The sequence below is a fragment of the Coregonus lavaretus genome (genome assembly GCF_964263955.1).
Source record: "Coregonus lavaretus genome assembly, contig: HAP1_SCAFFOLD_321, whole genome shotgun sequence".
Lineage (NCBI taxonomy): Eukaryota > Metazoa > Chordata > Actinopteri > Salmoniformes > Salmonidae > Coregonus > Coregonus lavaretus.
In genome coordinates, this window is record NW_028164856.1 from 403,234 (window position 1) to 423,660 (window position 20,427).

General features: G+C 42.9%; 1 protein-coding gene across 1 annotated transcript; it reads right to left on the bottom strand.

Moving 5' to 3' along the window:
• Positions 1-1,683: 1,683 nt before the first annotated feature.
• Positions 1,684-19,517, bottom strand: LOC311115059 (alpha-amylase-like). Its single transcript, XM_084190271.1, has 10 exons — positions 19,412-19,517; positions 16,216-16,395; positions 13,684-13,830; positions 13,192-13,389; positions 9,553-9,783; positions 9,197-9,330; positions 8,469-8,591; positions 8,038-8,238; positions 3,184-3,309; positions 1,684-1,927 (listed from the first exon to the last, which is right to left on the bottom strand). The coding sequence occupies exons 2-10, from the start codon at positions 16,384-16,386 to the stop codon at positions 1,738-1,740; spliced, it is 1,521 nt and encodes a 506-aa protein (XP_084046397.1). The 5' UTR covers positions 16,387-16,395; positions 19,412-19,517; the 3' UTR covers positions 1,684-1,737.
• Positions 19,518-20,427: the final 910 nt, after the last annotated feature.

Sequence of the window (20,427 nt, forward strand, 5' to 3'; positions counted from 1 at the left end):
TTATGTTTATATGTTTTTATGTTGATGTGCTATTGTTTTTAATTGAAACTGCTGTTCCAATTGCGTCCACTGGATGGCGCAATAGCAATTGTGTTAAGCAAGCAAACTGTTTATACCGGGGCAGAGCAAGTAGGTCAAGCACGTGCAGCCAATGAGCTACTTTGTATCCACTGTCTGAAAAATGTGTGCGCGACCCAACATGTGGCAGACATGAAGCAGTTCAAAGATAAAATAACGGGACTGTTACGGGAGTTTGAGCAACGCTTTCAGATTTATGTTTATATGTTTTTATGTTGATGTGCTATTGTTTTTAATTGATTTTATTTTATTTGTATATTTAACCTATTCTTGACTATGTGGTTCTTGCACTTGTTTGGGGAACAGGATTTCATTATTTTTATCTACATTTCTGCCTGAGAAATGACACCCTGATATAGTTCTGTGATCTGTGAAACAGTTCTGTTAATCACTGAGGCATTGTGGGTTTGTGTGTTCTTTGTCCTCAGAACTTTCAAATAACTTGAGGTGTTTTATGATTAATAGTGATGTTGTGCTTTTGGACACTGTCCTCAGGCTCCAGCTTTATGTTTATATGTTTTTATCTTGATGTGCTATTGTTTTTAATTGATTTTATTTTATTTGTATATTTAACCTATTCTTGACTCTGTGGTTCTTGCACTTGTTTGGGGAACAGGATTTCATTATTTTTATCTACATTTCTGCCTGAGAAATGACACCTTGATATAGTTCTGTGATCTGTGAAACAGTTCTGTTAATCACTGAGGCATTGTGTGTTTGTGTGTTCTTTTTCTTTAGAATTTTCAAATAAACTTGACGTGTTTTATGATTAATAGTGATGTTGTGCTTGTACTATTTTGGACACACTGTCCTCAGGCTCCAGCTTTATGTTGTATGTTGATCGTATTAAAACAAAGAAAACAATCTGAAGTTGTTGTTTTTAAGTTATATATACCATGATTTTTCCGGTCCGGCCCACTTGGGAATAGATTTCCCTCCATGTGGCCCCTGAGCTAAAATGAGTTTGACACCCCTGCTGTAGAGAGTCAGTCACTGGAAAGTCTCCAGCAGTGATGTGGAGTATTCAGTCTTTACAGATATTACTGCTCAGATCTAGTTCAATGTTCTCGTAACTACTTGTTGAACCTACAGACGTGCCCTCAGAAGGCTTTACAGTTTTACTTGTAAAATATTTGAGATTTACAATTTATATCACAGTGGAATCTCAGTAGAACATCAAACGTATAGTTTCAGCATGTTTATTTACTATTCAAATGGACAACATTAATTAGTCGAGATTGTTAGGACGACTTTGACAAGGGAAATGATCCTACTTGGCTTAATTTGTCTGTGTACGTCAATCATTATAATGAGTGGAACGGTTGTGTTGAGGCACGCCACCTTGAGACCATTACTATGTTAGCTTCTTAGCGCTGTACTGATGACCTAATGTCAAGGTGACCATCCATTAGCCCAAGTCAACTTAGAAGTGTCAAAGTGAAGGTGTAGAGCTTCAAATACTTCTGCGTCTGTCTCAAATCATGAAGTCAACCTGCTTCCCTTTGAATCACCAAGCATGTTAAAGGACATCAGCTGAAATAGATTCAGCATTGACCATCAACTCAAGCCTTCACAGCAAAAAACCAAACCAAACCACCACAGAAGTTCAGTTTGCAGTACTGGTAAATTTTATTGTTTGTTTGTGCTTATATTGTTTGTTTACAGCTTGGAGTCGGCATGGATGGCCACCATGGGGTCCTCGTCGGTGTTGCTGATCTTGAAGTGGGCGCCACCATCGGCCTCGACGTTGATGGTCTTCCCCGTGCAGCGCCCTCCGTCCTTCTGGCCGGAAATGACATCACAGTAGACGCCGCCGGGCATGCCAGTGTTCAGAGTCACGTCCAGTTGCCTGATTGGTTGAAACACAGGAAGTAGAGAGTGACATTTATCTGAATTCAATCAATCAACCAACCAGTCAACCAACTAATCAGTCAGTCAATCAATCAATCGATCGATCACTCAGCCAACCAACCAACCCACCCACCCACCAACCAACCAATCAACTTACCAACCAGTCAGCCAACCAATCAACCAACAAGTCAACCAACCAGTCAGCCAACCAATCAACCAACCACTCAGCCAACCAATCAACCAACCACTCAGCCAACCAATCAACCAACCACTCAGCCAACCAATCAACCAACCAGTCAGCCAACCAATCAACCAACCACTCAGCCAACCAATCAACCAACCACTCAGCCAACCAATCAACCAACCAGTCAACCAACCAGTCAGCCAACCAATCAACCAACCACTCAGCCAACCAATCAACCAACCACTCAGCCAACCAATCAACCAACCACTCAGCCAACCAGTCAACCAACCAGTCAGCCAACCAATCAACCAACCACTCAGCCAACCAATCAACCAACCACTCAGCCAACCAATCAACCAACCACTCAGCCAACCAATCAACCAACCAGTCAGCCAAACAATCAACCAACAAGTCAACCAACCAGTCAGCCAACCAATCAACCAACCACTCAGCCAACCAATCAACCAACCACTCAGCCAACCAATCAACCAACCACTCAGCCAACCAATCAACCAACCAGTCAGTCAGCCAACCAATCAACCAACCACTCAGCCAACCAATCAACCAACCACTCAGCCAACCAATCAACCAACCACTCAGCCAACCAGTCAACCAACCACTCAGCCAACCAATCAACCAACCACTCAGCCAACCACTCAACCAACCACTCAGCCAACCAATCAACCAACCAGTCAGCCAACCAATCATCCAACCACTCAGCCAACCAATCAACCAACCACTCAGCCAACCAATCAACCAACCACTCAGCCAACCAATCATCCAACCACTCAGCCAACCAATCAACCAACCACTCAGCCAACCAGTCAACCAACCACTCAGCCAACCAATCAACCAACCACTCAGCCAACCACTCAACCAACCACTCAGCCAACCAATCAACCAACCAGTCAGCCAACCAATCATCCAACCACTCAGCCAACCAATCAACCAACCACTCAGCCAACCAATCAACCAACCACTCAGCCAACCAATCATCCAACCACTCAGCCAACCAATCAACCAACCACTCAGCCAACCAATCATCCAAGGTGTTGCAGTATAGTCCTCACCAGTCGTCGTTGTTGAAGACGATGAAGCCGCGGTTGCCGCGTCCAAAGGCCACCTGGTTGTTGCCGTTATCCCACCAGTTGGAATGGGGTTGTCCGTTCACCACGTTACGGAAGGTAGCCATGTTCCTACACAGACGGAAGACAAAGAAGGAATTAACTCTCATCGTTTGACTGCAGAACAAAATCTTCCACAGTAACTACGGTGAGTGGAATGAACAGTGAATTCAATGTATTTGATTTAAATTGGTCTATGATACACTCCTTGGCCATAAGTATGTGGATACCCCTTCAAATTAGTGGATTCGGCTATTTCAGCCACACCCGTTGCTGGCAGGTGAATAAAATAGAGAAGACAGTCATGCAATCTCCAAAGACAAACATTGGCATTAGAATGGCCTGTACTGAAGAGCTCAGTGACTTTTAATGTGGCACTGTCATTGAATGCCACCTTTCCAACAAGTCAGTTCGTCAAATTTCTGCCCTGCTAGAGCTGCCCCGATCAACTGTAAGTGCTGTTATTGTGAAGTGGAAATGTCTAGGAGCAACAACGGCTCAGCCGTGAAGTGGTAGGCCACACAAGCTCACAGAACGGGACCGCTGAGTGCTGAAGCGCATAAAAATCGTCTGTCCTCGGTTGCAACACTCACTACCGAGTTCCAAACTGCCTCTGGAAGCAACGTCAGCACAAGAACTGTTCGTCGGGAGCTTCATGAAATGGGTTTTGATGGCCGAGCAGCTGCACAAAAGCCTAAGATCACCATGCACAATGCCAAGCGTCAGCTGGAGTGGTGTAAAGCTCGCCGCCATTGGACTCTGGAGCAGTGGAAACACGTTCTCTGGAGTGATGGATCACGCTTCACCATCTGGCAGTCCGACGGACAAATCTAGATTTGGCGGATAACAGGAGAATGCTACCTGCCCGAATGCATAGTGCCAACTGTAAAGTTTGGTGGAGGAGGAATAATGGTCTGGGGCTGTTTTTCATTGTTCGGGTTTGGCCTCTCAGTTCCAGTGAAGGGAAATCTTAACGCCACAGCATACAATGACATTCTAGGCAATTCTGTACTTCCAACTTTGTGGCAACAGTGTAGGTAAGGCCCTTTCCTGTTTCAGCATGACAATGCCCCCGTGCACAAAGCGAGGTCCATACAGAAATGATTTGCCGAGATCAGTGTGGAAGAACTTGACTGGTCTGCACAGAGCCCTGACCTCAACCCCATCGAACACCTTTGGGATGAATTGGAATGCCGACTGCGAGCCAGGCCTAATCGCCCAACATCAGTGCCCGACCTCACTCATGCTCTTGTGGCTGAATGGAAGCAAGTCCCCGCAGCAATGTTCCAACATCTAGTGGAAAGCCTTCCCAGTAGAGTGGAGGCTGTCATAGCAGCAAAGAGGGGACCAACTCCGTATTAATGCCCATGATTTTGAAATGAGATGCTTGACGAGTAGGTGTCCACATACTCTTCAGACCCTTTTACTTTTTCCACATTTTGTTAAGTTACAGACTTTTTCTAAAATTGATTAAATAATGTTTCCCCCTCATCAATCAACACACAATACTAATAATACCCCATAATGACAAAGTGAAAATACGTTTTTAGAAAATGTGTGCAAATTTATAAAACATAATCTACGTAAGTATGCAGACCCTTTACTCAGGACTTTGTTGAAGCAGCTTTGTCAGCGATTACAGCATTGAGTCTTCTTGGGTATGACGCTACAAGCTTGGCACACCTGCTGTTCCGGACGACTGTGTGATCACGCTCTCCGTAGCAGATGTCAGGAAGACCTTTAAACAGGTCAACATTCACAAGGCCGCAGGGCCAGACGGATTACCAGGACGTGTACTCCGAGCATGCGCTGACCAACTGGCAAGTGTCTTCAAGAATATTTTCAACCTGTCCCTGACTGAGTCTGTAATACCAACATGTTTTAAGCAGACCACCATTGTCCCTGTGCCCAATAACACTAAGGTAACCTGCCTAAATGACTACAGACCCATAGCCCTCACGTCTGTAGCCATGAAGTGCTTTGAAAGGCTGGTCATGGCTCACATCAACACCATTTCCCAGAAACCCTAGACCCACTCCAATTTGCATACCACCCCAACAGATCCCCAGATGATGCAATCTCTATTGCACTCCACACTGCCCTTTCCCACCTGGATAAAAGGAACACCTATGTGAGAATGCTATTCATTGACTAGAGCGCAGCGTTCAACACCATAGTTCCCTCAAAGCTCATCACTAAGCTAAGGACCCTGGGACTAAACACCTCCCTCTGCAACTGGATCCTGGACTTTCTGATGAGCTGCCCCCAAGTGTTAAGGGTATGTAACAACACATCTGCAACGCTGATCCTCAACACGGGGGCCCCTCAGGGGTACGTGCTCTCTCCCCTCCTGTACTCCCTGTTCACCCATGACTGCATGGCCAGGCATAACTCCAACACCATCATTAAGTTTGCCGACGACACAACAGTGGTAGGCCTGATCACCGACAACGATGAGACAGCCTATAGGGAGGAGGTCAGAGATCTCGTCATGTGGTGCCAGGATAACAACCTCTCCCTCAACGTGATTGTCACGCCCTGACTCAGGGGACGCTTATATGTTGAGTCAGGGTGTGTATATTCCTTGTTGTATTTTCTATGTTTGTGATCTAGTATGTATAGTTCTATGTTGGCCGGTGTGGTTCCCAATCAGAGGCAGCTGTCGCTCGTTGTCTCTGATTGGGGACCATACTTAGGCAGCCTATTGGCACTGTCTAGTTGTGGGATCTTGTTCCTTGTAAGGTATGTTGTGTGTTCTACCTTGGACTTCACGTTTCGTTTCCTTTGTTGTTTTGTTGTGTGTTTCAAGTTTAATAAACATGCACGCATATCACGCTGCGCCTTGGTCTGACCCGTCCTTAAATGAACGTGACAGTGATCAAGACAATTCTCATCGACGGGGCTGTAGTGGAGCAGGTTGAGAGCTTCAAGTTCCTTGGTGTCCACATCACCAACAAACTTTCATGGTCCAAACACACCAAGACAGTCGTGAAGAGGGCTCGTCAAAGCCTATTCCCCCTCAGGAATTGTGTCCTCCAAACCGTTGTGTCCTCCTCCCAGAGTGCGAAGAGCCTTGGCGTGACCCTGGACAACACCCTGTCGTTCTCCGCTAACATCAAGGCGGTGACCCGATCCTGTAGGTTCATGCTCTACAACATTCGGAGAGTACGACCCTGCCTTACACAGGAAGCGGCACAGGTCCTAATCCAGGCACTTGTCATCTCCCGTCTGGATTACTGCAACTCGCTGTTGGCTGGGCTCCCTGCCTGTGCCATTAAATCCCTACAACTCATCCAGAATGCCGCAGCCCGTCTGGTGTTCAACCTTCCCAAGTTCTCTCACGTCACCCCGCTCCTCCGCACACTCCACTGGCTTCCAGTTGAAGCTCGCATCTGCTACAAGACCATGGTGCTTGCCTACGGAGCTGTGAGGGGAACGGCACCTCCGTACCTTCAGGCTCTGATCAGTCCCTACTCCCAAACGAGGGCACTGCGTTCATCCACTTCTGGCCTGATGGCCCCCCTACTTCTGCGGAAGCATAGTTCCCGCTCAGCCCAGTCAAAACTGTTCGCTGCCCTGGCACCCCAATGGTGGAACAAGCTCCCTCACGACGCCAGGACAGCGGAGTCACTCACCACATTCCGGAGACATTTGAAACCCCACCTCTTTAAGGAATACCTGGGATAGGATAAAGTAATCATTCTACCCCCCCCCCCCCCCTTACGCCAACCAACCCCCCCCCCAAAAAATAAAAAAATAAAAAAATAATAATAAAAAAAAATAGAAAAAAAAAACATTGTAAAGTGGTTATCCCACTGGCTATAAGGTGAATGCACCTATTTGTAAGTCGCTCTGGATAAGAGCGTCTGCTAAATGACGTAAACGTAAATTGTAAATGAGACTGAAAAGATTTGGCATGGGTCCTCAGATCCTCAAAAAGTTATACAGCTGCACCATCGAGAGCATCCTGACTGGTTGCATCACTGCCTGGTATGGCAACTGCTCGGCCTCCGACCGCAAGGCACTACAGAGGGTAGTGCGTACGGCCCAGTACATCACTGGGGCCAAGCTTCCTGCCATCCAGGACCTCTATACCAGGCAGTGTCAAAGTAAGGCCCTATAAATTGTCAAAGACTCCAGTCACCCTAGTCATACTGTTCTCTCTGCTACCACAAGGCAAGCGGTACCGGAGCTCCAAGTCTAGGTCCAAAATACTTCTTAACAGCTTCTACCCCCAAGCCAAAAGACTCCTGAACAGCTAATCATGGCTACCCGGACTAACCAAATGGATACCCCCCCAACCCACCCCCTCTTTTACGTTGCTGCTACTCTCTGTTTATTATCTATGCATAGTCACTTTAACTCTACCTACATGTACATAATACCTCGACTAACCTGTGCCCCCGCACATTGACTCTGTACCAGTACCCCATGTATATAGCCTCGTTATTGTTATTTTATTGCATATATATATATAGTCTCATTTAAATAAGGTTTTTCTGTTTTGAATTTTTTATACATTTGCTACAATTTCTAAAAACCTGTTTTCACTTTGTAATTATGGGTTATTGTCTATAGATTGATGAGGAACATTTTTTATTTAATACATTTCAGAACAAGACTGTAACGTAACAAATTGTGGAAAATGTCAAGGGGTCTGAATACTTTCCCAATGCACTGTAAACGTATAATCAGCAGCACTATGGCTGCATTTCCACTAATTGGTATTTTGAGAAACCACAAGCCGGTCCACATCCTGTGACGTAAACCAATACCTCCCTTTGGTGCTGTAGGACTTACGTGATCTGGCGCCACCTGTGCTCACACACCCATCCGTCTCCACAGGTGCTGTCAGCGTTGATGGGGACGTCCTTGGTGGATCCATCTTCGTGGCTGGGAGGGCCCTGCCAGTCATCAGTACGGTTCCAGCGGAAGGAGGACATCACACGGGCCACCCCATAGGGATGGGCAAGCATGTAGGCAACGGCCATCTTGTAAATCCTGTAATCAATATCGATGAATCATCATATAATGGTTGTTGTCATAATGGTTATTTTTCTGTTAATAATGTCATTGGGGGATCGGTGTTTACGGTACTGGAAGAATTTTAAAAGGAAGGAATTGTAGTGTACTGTATGTTGTAAAAAAAAAAATGGATATTGGTAAATGAGTGCAGTGAAAGTACGTTGTAAAAAGATTGAATGTAAGAGAGAGGTGTAGTGAGAGGGTACCTGGCATCCCAAAAGGTGACTATGGCGTTTCCACCTCCTCCATGACCTCTCTGGTTGTCATGGTTATCAATAAACACAAGAGCGTTGCCGTCGGGCATGAAGCCCCAGCCCTCACCCCAGTTCCTGGGATACACACATCGAAAGGATTTAGGAAAAATGAGCTTGACAAATTCACACAATTTGTCTACTTATAAATACACATACAGTAGATCAACTGTATCTTTGAAATATCCACATGCACAAACACAATGATGACAAGTGTTGATAAAAGATTGAGTTTGTAATTGTACTTAATTATATATTATATGAGTTTGTAATTAGTTAAAGTGGCACTCCAGTCACCTTTTCAACTCATTTAACACCTGATTTACTGAACAAAAGGTGAAAAATAAAAAATAAAAATAAAATAGGTGGTCCAGGTATCCTCACGACATGGTAAAAGGGGGGGCTTTTTTCTCTCTTCAAGGAAGGGGCGAGGCCGATGACATCACATCAGACCATTAGACCATCAGCCCAACTCTGAATGGCCTACTCCTTTAAGTTGATTTTTTTTCCCTCTTAAGTGTGTGTACATTACTGTATTTATACATCAGATATAGTTTTTCAACAGGAAAAGTTCAGAATTAGCTGGAGTCCATTTTTAATTAGTTGTTGTTAGTCGGATAAGAGTGTCTGCTAAATGACTAAAATGGAAATGTACAATGTTAATTAATGTAATCATATCTCACTTGGTGTAAGACAGCTTTTCGCCGTTCCACTTGCGGAAGATGCCTCCAATTTTGGCTCCATATTTGAACTCAGTGACTCTGCCCAGGTGGAAGTACTCCGAGGACTTGATGGCCTCACCACCCATGTCGATAACCTAGAGGGAAGCAATAAAGAAAAGTTAGCACTGTTGAAGATACACCTTTACAAATGGAGATGCCATGACTGAGTAAAGGGATGATTGATGTTATGTCTACATATTATGGAACAAAATTGATTGGATATCGGGCCTATATAGCACTTTTCCAGATGCTCAAAGCAATTATATTATGTGTGGGGGGATCAAGTAGTATAATTTTCTAGTATATTATTGTATTACCTCCTGGAACATGAAGGGTCTGGATCCCTCGTTGAACCAGCGGGTGTTGAGGTTGTGGAGACGTCCGTAGATGGCATTAAGGTCGCCGGGCCACATGTGTTTACAGGCGTCCACTCTGAACCCAGCCACTCCCATGTCGATCAGCTTGTTCATGAAGTCGGCCACCTTTCCTCTGACGTAGTCCTTCTCCAGGGCAAGATCCAGCAGACTCACCAGATTACAATCACGCACCTTGGGGATGGAAACATTAAGTTGTGTTTAAGCTAATTACAGTAATTTGTCCGTTTACAACTTGAAAGAGTGTGAAAGTATCACAATAATACACGTTGTATTGTATCCCACATCATACAACTGAAACACAAAGTAAACTGCAAACTTGAATTATATTAGACGTTTAAAAAGTTTGTTTCCCAATTTTATATATACAGTGGCTTGCGGAAGTATTCACCCCTCTTGGCATTTTTCCTATTTTGTTGCCTTACAACCTGGAATTAAAATAGATTTTTGGGGGGGTTTGTATCATTTGATTTACACAACATGCAAAATATTTTTTTATTGTGAAACAAACAAGAAATAAGACAAAAATACAGAAAACTTGAGCGTGCATAACTATTCAGTCAATACTTTGTAGAGCCACCTTTTGCAGCAATGACAGCTGCAAGTCTCTTGGGGTATGTCTCTGTAATCTTGGCACATCTAGCCACTGGGATTTCTGCCCATTCTTCAAGGCAAAACTGCTCCAGCTCCTTCAAGTTGGATGGGTTCCGCTGGTGTACAGCAATCTTTAAGTCATATCATAGATTCTCAATTGGATTGAGGTCTGGGCATTGACTAGGCCATTCCAAGACATTTAAATGTTTCCCCTTAAACCACTTGAGTGTTGCTTTAGCAGTATGCTTAGGGTCATTGCCCTGCTGGAAGGTGAACCTCCGTCCCAGTCTCAAATCTCTGGAAGACTGAAACAGGTTTCCCTCAAGAATGTCATCCATCATCACCATGTCACCATCCATCATTCCTTCAATTCTGACCAGTTTCCCAGTCTCTGCCGACGTAAAACATCCCCACAGTATGATGCTGCCACCACCATGCTTCACTGTATGGATGGTGTTCTCGGGGTGATGAGAGGTGTTGGGTTTGCGCCAGACATAGTGTTTTACTTGACTTCCATATGTTTGGGGAGTCTCCCACATGCCTTTTGGTGTACACTTATTTTTTTCTTTAAGCAATGGCTTTTTTCTGGCCACTCTTCCGTAAAGCCCAGCTCCGTGGAGTGTATGGCTTAAAGTGTTCCTATGGACAGATACTCCAATCTCTGCTGTGGGGCTTTGCAGCTCCTTCAGGGTTATCGTTGGTCTCTTTGTTGCCTCTCTGATTAATGCCCTCCTTGCCTGGTCTGTGAGTTTTGGTGGGCGGCCCTCTCTTGGCAGGTTTGTGGTGCCATATTCTTTCAATCTTTTTATAATGTCTTTAACGGTGGTCCGTGGGATGTTCTAAGTATCAGATATTTTTTTATATAACCCAGGTGTATATATACTGAGATCATGTGACAGATCATGTGACATTTAGATTGCACACAGGTGGACTTTATTTACTAATTATGTGACTTCTGAAGGTAATTGGTTGCACCAGATCTTATTTAGGGGCTTCATTGCAAAGGGGGTGAATACATATGCACGCATCACTTTTCCGTTATTTATTTTTTAGAATTTTTTTAAACTAACTTCAGTAATTTGGACTATTTTGTGTATGTCCATTGCATGAAATCCAAATAAAAATCAATTTAAATTACAGATTGTAATGCGACAAAATAGGAAAAACAACAAGGGGGATGAATACTTTTGCAAGGAACTGTATGTATATACAGTGCCCTCCACAATTATTGGCACCCCTGTTTAAGATGTGGTCGAGGACTTCCAAAAATTCTCCTTTTTTTTTTAAACAACATAGAACCCAAATGCAAAAAAATAGAATAATCCAACCTTTTATTTAAGTACATTACTTTGGTGTAAAAAAAAAAATCACACATTTTGAAAAAAAATACTTGAAATCATGTGTCCCACAATTATTGGCACCCCTGATGTTAATACTTTGTACAACCCCCTTTTGCCAACAAGACAGCACTTAATCTCCTCCTATAACATTTCACAAGATTGGAGAACACAGAGAGAGGGATCTTTGACCATTCTTCTTTGCACAATCTTTCTAGATCATCCAGTGTCCTGGGTCCTCTCTTATGCACTCTCCTCTTTAGCTTGCCCCACAGGTTTTCGATTGGGTTGAGGTCTGGGGACTGAGATGGCCATGGGAGGACCTTGAGTTTGTGACTGCTGAACCATTTTTGTGTAGATTTTGCCACATGTTTTGGATCATTATCCTGCTGAAAGACCCAATGACGACCCATCTTCAGCTTTCTGGCAGAGGCCATCAGGTTTTTATTTAAAATGTCCTGGTAGTTCAAAGCGTTCATAATGCCATGCACCCTAACAAGGTTCCCAGGGCCTTTGGAAGAGAAACAGGCCCACAGCATCACAGATCCTGGGCATGAGGTGCTTTTCGGCATACTCATCTTTTGTTTTACGCCAGACCCACTTAGAGTGTTTGTTGCCAAAAAGCTAAATCTTAGTCTCATCTGACCAAAGCACACGATCCCAGTTGAAGTCCCAGTGCCGCTTAGCAAACTCCAGACGTTTATGTTTGTGAGTGTTAATGAGAAAAGGCTTTTTCCTTGCATGCCTCCCAAACAGCTTGTTGGCATGTAGAGAGCGTCTGATGGTTGTTTTGGAGACTTTGTGACCCCAAGATGCCACTCTTTGATGCAATTCTGTGACAGTGAGCTTAGGACTTTTTTTTACTTCTCTTACCATCCTCCTCACTGTGCGTTGTGGCAAGATAAACTTGGGACCTCTTCCAGCCTTGTTTGTCACTGTTCCAGTTGTTTTAAACTTCTTAATGATTCCTCTGACTGTAGATACGGGCAAGTTAAGGCGAGTGGCTATTTTCTTGTAGCCATTGCCTGACTTATGAAGGTCGACACAAATCTGCCTTACTTGAATGGTGTGTTCTCTTGTCTTTGCCATGTTGACAAATGGGTAAGAGAATTAGGCCTCTGTGTCATGTCATATTTATACCCCAGGGAAACAGGAAGTCATGAATTACTAAATAAAAGTTCCTAGATACCCTGACCAACTTTAGCAACTACAGAAAAATATATTTAAAAAAAAAATCAATTAAAATTTTCAGCGGAATTGTTAGGGGTGCCAATAATTGTGGGACACATGATTTCAAGTTTTGTTTTTCTAAATGTGTGATTTTTTTTTTTTACCACCAAAGTAATGTACTTAAATAAAAGGTTGGATTTTTCTATTTTTTTGCATTTGGGTTCTATGTTGTTTTAAAAAAAATGAGCATTTTTGGAAGTCCTCGACCACATCTTAAACAGGGGTGCCAATAATAGTGGAGGGCACTGTATATTTGATATGTTATAGATATATATGTTATACTCCTTAAAGTGGTCTTAAGACCACCAGACCTATGGCCATAATCAACATCTCCACAGAAAGGGAACCATACTTTTTGTGTAATTGCGTAAAAAATAAATGAAGACCGGCAATAAATATGTAGTGTCTACTCGACTCGTACCTGGTAGATGTCATTGTAGTTCTCGATGTCTCCGCTGCCGGTTCTGCACTTGCCTTCGTTGAAATCAAAGCTACTGTAGGGGATGGAGGGGAAGTCCTTCCTGTCGGCGCTGAAGTAGGTTCCACAGGTAGAGTGGGTTCCCTCTCCGCCTCCGGCTCCACACATGTGGTTGATGATGGCATCAACGTAGATGTTAACCTGGGATTATTAGGAGAGGGTTAGTGTCTTCACAAAAAAAAAAGAAGCAGAACAGGACATAAGTCTGGAGGAATAATTTTTCGGATTATATTTTCGCTAAGAGTTGTTTGATCATCAGTTATACTTGGTTGGATGATGATTTACATTTTTTCTGTGTGTGTTTGTGTGGAAGGAGAGCAGGAGACAATTCTGACTCCAAAAAGTAGCCTACTTATCTACTAGTAATGGTCTTCTATTATATGCATAATTCATAGTTCATGATCATGTGTGTTGGTTGGTTTGTTTTTTCTTTACCCCAACGTTGTTGCATCTGGTAATCATGTCTCTGAGCTCATTCTCATTTCCTGATCGGGAACACAGGTTGTAGCTGATTGGCTGGTACCGCTCCCACCAAGGTCTCCACGGGCTGGTCAACAAAATGCTCTCTTGAGGAGGGGAGATCTAAGAGAAAGAGACAACTGCATGGGTAAATGTCTTACTCAAACAACACCACAGAGGGGTACACCATGAAGCAGAATCAATGGCCAGCAAACATAAAAAACAACAGTTAAGATAGCTAAACGTAGATATGTGTTTTTGGCTGTTGAGTGAATTAGACCATGCCCATTTCAACCATATCTTTAAAAAATAAAATGAAAACGTGCACTCGGTATCTATTACTCTATATATATCTGTATCTGTATCTATTGCTCTCTATACAGTATACAGTTGAAATCGGAAGTTTACATTCACCTTAGCCAAATACATTTAAACTCTGTTTTTCACAATTCCTGACATTTAATCCTAGTAAAAATTCCCCGTCTCAGGTCAGGTAGGATCACCACTTTATTTTAAGAATGTGAAATGTCAGAATAATAGTAGAGAGAATGATTTATTTCAGACTTCAACTGTATATATATATATATATATACACCACCGGTCAAACGTTTTAGACCACCTACCATTTTCTTTATTTTTACTATTTTCTACATTGTCGAATAATTGTGAAGACATCAAAACTATGAAATAACACATATGGAATCATGATGTAATCTAAATAGTGTTCCCACATCTTTTAAATGCAAGAGAAAGGCCACAACATAATAATGAGGTTTAGAAGCAATTTTAGATTTTGACCACTAGATGGCAGCAGTGTGTGTAAAGTTTCAGATTGATCCAGTGAAGACTGGACTATTTCGTATCAAATCTGCCCACTGTGCAGAATTGGTCAATTGATACATTTTCAAGTACATAACTATAGAGAACATACACAAATGATATGGTAATACAAAATGTAAGCTTACACACTCCCAGGAATGTCATACATGATGGATCATTAGCTTATACACTAACTTTCACACATCTAGATGGCTGGGCGGGGTGGGTGTGGAACCAGAGACAGCAGGGGTTCAAACTGTAGAACCCAGTTCCTACATTTGAATATAAAAATTGATTTTATCAAACAAAACTATGCTACATTTTATCTCTGGGACCCTTAGGATGACAAATCAGAGCAAGATTACTGAATGTAAGTACATTATTTACCTTCAGAGGTGAATGTATCAAACCAGTTGCGCAAGTTAGCTCAACTGTCCTGTAGACGGGACACCGATCCCATAGAAGTTAACAGGTGTGCCTTCTTAAAAGTTAATTTGTGGAATTTCTTTCCTTCTTAATGCGTTTGAGCCAATCAGTTGTGTTGTGACAAGATAGGGGTGGTATACAGAAGATTGCCCTATTTGGTAAAAGACCAAGTCCATATTATGGCAAGAACAGCTCAAATAAGCAAAGAGAAACGACAGTCCATCATTACTTTAAGACATGAAGGTCAGCCAATATGGAAAATTTCAATTACTTTGAAAGTTTCTTAAAGTGCAGTCGCAAAAACCATCAAGCGCTATGATGAAACAGGCTCGCGTGAGGACCGCCACAGGAGTGGAAGCCCCAGAGTTACCTCTGCTGCAGGGATAAGTTCATTAAAGTTACCAGCCTTAGAAATTGCAGCCCAAATAAATGCTTCACAGAGTTCAAGTCGTAGACACATCTCAACATCAACTGTTCAGAGGAGACTGTGTGAATCAGGCCTTCATGGTCGAATTGCTGCAAAGAAACCACTACTAAAGGACACCAATAATAAGAAGAGTCCTGCTTGGGCCAAGAAACACGAGCAATGGACATTAGACCGGTGGGAATTTGTCCTTTGGTCTGGAGTCCAAATTGGAGATTTTTGGTACCAACCGCCGTGTCTTTGTGAGACGCGGTGTGGGTGAATGGATGATCTCTGCATGTGTTATTTCCCACCGTAAAGCATGAAGGAGGAGGTGTTATGGTGTGGGGATGCTTTGCTGGTGACACCGTCTGTGATTTATTTAGAATTCAAGGCACACTTAACCAGCATGGCTACCACAGCATTCTGCAGCGATTTGCCATCCCATCTGGTTTGCGATGATTGGGACTATCATTTGTTTTTCAACAGGACAATGACCCAACACACCTCCAGGCTGTGTAAGGGCTATTTTACCAAGAAGGAGAGTAATGGAGTGCTGCATCAGATGACCTGGCCTCCACAATCCCCCGACCTCAACCCATTTGAGATGGTTTGGGATGAGTCGGACCGCAGAGTGAAGGAAAAGCAGCCAACAAGTGCTCAGCATATGTGGGAACTCCTTCAACTGTTGGAAAAGCATTCCAGGGGAAGCTGGTTGAGAGAATGCCAAGAGTGTGCAAAGCTGTCATCAAGGGTGGCTATTTGAAGAATCTCAAATACCCTGGGCTTGGAGTCTTTCTTGACCAGTTGACCTAAACAGGAAAAACTCCTGTCTTTCTCCATACTCCTACAGTACATACCTGAACCCCAGCGTATCCTTTGGGAGCCAGGAACCTCTCACACTCAGCCGCGATGTCGCTCCACTTCCACTCAAACAGGTGGACGATGGCCTGCCTGCCATGCTTGTTGTGGGGGTTGTGGTAAGACTGACTCAGCCCCAGGAGGGCCAACAGAACTAGATACTTCATCATGTTGTCTCCCTGATCGAGACAGAAAACACAGACAACTAACTGGAGGGTTGACACCCAGTATATATACAGAGCGTAGTACTCTGACCATTCACACTCTGGCCAATGACAGGGCGTGTTAGGTTTCTTTAAAGAATCAACATGTGTTTATCTACATGTCCATGGGCAGTGTAAAAGCAGGTGTGTGGTATCAAGTCTTTCTCACGATGAAGTAACCTGCAGAGTTTTCCTCCCAAAATAGAAGAGTGAAAAATACCTCTGGCATACTAAGGCCTACTTTCCTGAAGTACACTTTTAGAAAAAAGGGTTCTTTGCAGAGGGATAGGGTTCTAACAAGAACCATTTTGATCAGAAGAACCCTTTTTGGAAGGGTTCTACATAGCACCTTTAACATCCTAAGAACCGTTTCTGGAAGAAAGGGATTTATTTGATGATCCTTTGGAAGGCAAGAAGGGTTCTACATAGAACCATATACAGTGAGGGAAAAAAGTATTTGATCCCCTGCTGATTTTGTACGTTTGCCCACTGACAAAGAAATGATCAGTCTATAATTTTAATGGTAGGTTTATTTGAAAAGTGAGAGACAGAATAACAACAACAAAATCCAGAAAAATGCATGTAAAAAATGTTATAAATTGATTTGCATTTTAATGAGTGAAATACGTATTTGACCCCTCTGCAAAACATGACTTAGTACTTGATGGCAAAACCCTTGTTGGCAATCACAGAGGTCAGACGTTTCTTGTAGTTGGCCACCAGATTTGCACACATCTCAGGAGGGATTTTGTCCCACTCCTCTTTGCAGATCTTCTCCAAGTCATGAAGGTTTCGAGGCTGACGTTTGGCAACTCGAACTTCAGCTCACTCCACAGATTTTCTATGGGATTAAGGTCTGGAGACTGGCTAGGCCACTCCAGGACCTTAATGTGCTTCTTCTTGAGCCACTCCTTTGTTGCCTTGGCCGTGTGTTTTGGGTCATTATCATGCTGGAATACCCATCCACGACCCATTTTCAATGCCCTGGCTGAGGGAAGGAGGTTCTCACCCAAGATTTGACGGTACATTGCCCCGTCCATCGTCCCTTTGATGCGGTGAAGTTGTCCTGTCCCCTTAGCAGAAAAACACCCCCAAAGCATAATGTTTCCACCTCCATGTTTGACGGTGGGGATGGTGTTCTTGGGGTCATAGGCAGCATTCTTCCTCCTCCAAACACAGCGAGTTGAGTTGATGCCAAAGCGCTCAATTTTGGTCTCATCTGACCACAACACTTTCACCCAGGTCTAATTTTTTTCATTTTAGTCATTTAGCAGACACTCTTATCCAGAGCGACTTACAGTTAGTGAGTGCATACATTATTTTTGTATATTTTCATACTGGTGCCCCGTGGGAATCGAACCCACAACCCTGGCATTGCAAACACCCTGCTCTACCAACTGAGCTACATCCCTGCCGGCCATTCCCTCCCCTACCCTGGACAACACTGGGCGCCGCCCCATGGGTCTCCCGGTCGCGGCCAGCTACGACAGAGCCTGGATTCAAACCAGGATCTCTAGTGGCACAACTAGCACTGCGATGCAGTGCCTTAGACCACTGCGCCACTCGGGATACTCCTACGAATCATTCAGATGTTCATTGGCAAACTTCAGACAGGCATGTATATGTGCTTTCTTGAGCAGGGGGACCTTGCGGGCGCTGCAGGATTTCAGTCCTTCACGGCGTAGTGTGTTACCAATTATTTTCTTGGTGACTATGGTCCCAGCTGCCTTGAGATCATTGACAAGATCCTCCTGTGTAGTTCTGGGCTGATTCCTCACCGTTCTCATGATCATTGCAACTCCACGAGGTGATTTCTTCCATTCCAGCTGTTGTCACCTTCTCACCAAGCTGCTTGGCGATGGTCTTGTAGCCCATTCCAGCCTTGTGTAGGTCTACAATCTTGTCCCTGACATCCTTGGAGAGCTCTTTGGTCTTGGCCATGGTGGAGAGTTTGGAATCTGATTGTTTGATTGCTTCTGTGGACAGGTGTCTTTTATACAGGTAACACGTTGAGATTAGGAGCACTCCCTTTAAGAGTGTGCTTCTAATCTCAGCTTGTTACCTGTATAAAAGACACCTGGGAGCCAGAAATCTTTCTGATTGAGAGGGGGTCAAATACTTATTTCCCTCATTAAAATGCAAATCAATTTATAACATTTTTGACATGCGTTTTTCTGGATTTTTTTGTTGTTATTCTGTCTCTCACTGTTCAAATAAACCTACCATTAAAATTATGGACTGATCATTTCTTAGTCAGTGGGCAAACGTACAAAATCAGCAGGGGATCAAATACTTTTTTCCCTCACTGTAACTAGGCTCTCAAAGAAAGGCCTTATGATATATGTAATGTATTGTCATAAATAATTAGATTTTAAAGGCTAATAAGGCTGGTGGAACTGTTCATTGAAGAACCCTCCAAAGATAAAAGGGTTCTCGGTAGAACCCTTCATAGACGGTTCTAGGAAGAATCTTTAGATGATAACATGGTTCTTAGTAGAACCCTTCATAGAGGGTTCTAGGCCGAACCATATACAGGGGGTTCTTTGAAGAACCCTACATAGAGGGTTGTAAATATAACCCCTCTGCAAACGGTTCTACCCAGCACCAAAAAGTGTTCCCCTATGGGGATAAACCGAAGAACCCTGTATGGTTCTACTTACTCTAGGACATTTCCTTTCTAAGAATATGCAAATATGGGACAACACTACCCTGTGTTTCAAGTAGGCATACATTAAATATATGTTTTTGGTTCCAGGTAGAACCCTTTTAGGTTCCATGCACAACCCTCTGTGCAAAGGGTTCTACATGGAACCCAAAAGAGTTCTACCCAGAACCAAAAAGGGTTCTTCAAAGGGTTCTCCTATGAGAACAGCCAAAGAATCCTTTTAGGTTCTAAATAGCACTTTTTTTTTCTAAGAGTGTGGTTCATGAAAGTTGTGCTCAATATTCTTACCCAAAAGGAAACACTGAATAATGTTAGCTGCAACCTTACCTTGTGTATGGCCCCGTTGCGAACCGAGAGATAAAGTAGTATTTGCTAAATAACAAGTGAATGGCGCAACAGTTTGTCAGAGTTAGCTTTTGTTTTACCAAAGACCACTATAAAATCAATATCTGGAGTGGACATCTGCGATTGCACCATTTGATCTAGTGGAAGGAACATCTCACTGTCAATATCATGCAAAAAAAGAAAACTAACATTTACAGTGATTATAAACTATAAATGTATGGATATACTGTATGTAACTATAGATCATAGACATGTTATAGACAGACATATTAATTCAGTGTTCATAGTGTTTATGTTTAAGATGTGTTGGACTCCTGATTTAGAATGGTTTGAAATAAATAATCCATCGTATACCTACTTGGAGTGCCTATTCATTTCTGCTGAGTTGTGATGACTGTGTGTGTACTAGTTGCAAACAACAACGCTGTACCTGAGAAATATCTACTGTACTCAAGATGGGAGGAAAATGCCAGGGGCCTCAATCAACAGTTATAGTCACCATTACTTTATATTTTATTTTCTTTACATACAACTAGTTGGTGGTGCTTGTATAACCAGTGCTTCTTTTCTCTCACACTGGCCTTGACATGTTTTCCTGATCTGCGGTTTATCTGTTTCAGAGAAATATACTGTAACTACAAAGGAAATATACTGTAACTACAAAGGAAATATACTGTAACTAGAGTGTTGCTTTATCAGGAGTGTGTAAATAGCTTACAGTAAAAAAATATATACTTCACTCTGTGCACAATTCATAAAAACACCAAAAACAAAAGTCATATTATGTTTGTTTTTGATTATCTAATAACTAATGTATAGACATTACGGACAGCATATGGATAGAATACGTAGTATATCTGAAAGAATATGTAGGACAGGATAGTAAATGTACAGCAATAGTTACAGTAAATAGGATGGCCTTGACTAGAATACAGTATATACATATGAAATGAGTAAAACAGCATGTAAACATTATTCAAATGACCAGTGTTCCATTA

Excerpts from the sequence above, each read along its gene's own strand:
- LOC311115059 (XM_084190271.1), bottom strand. The coding sequence starts at position 16,386 with ATGATGAAGTATCTAGTTCTGTTGGCCCTCCTGGGGCTGAGTCAGTCT. Across the intron at positions 8,239-8,468 it reads GTCACCTTTTGGGATGCCAG|GATTTACAAGATGGCCGTTG; the intron begins GTACCCTCTCAC and ends TATTGATTACAG. Across the intron at positions 3,310-8,037 it reads CACAGGTGGCGCCAGATCAC|GAACATGGCTACCTTCCGTA; the intron begins GTAAGTCCTACA and ends CCGTCTGTGTAG.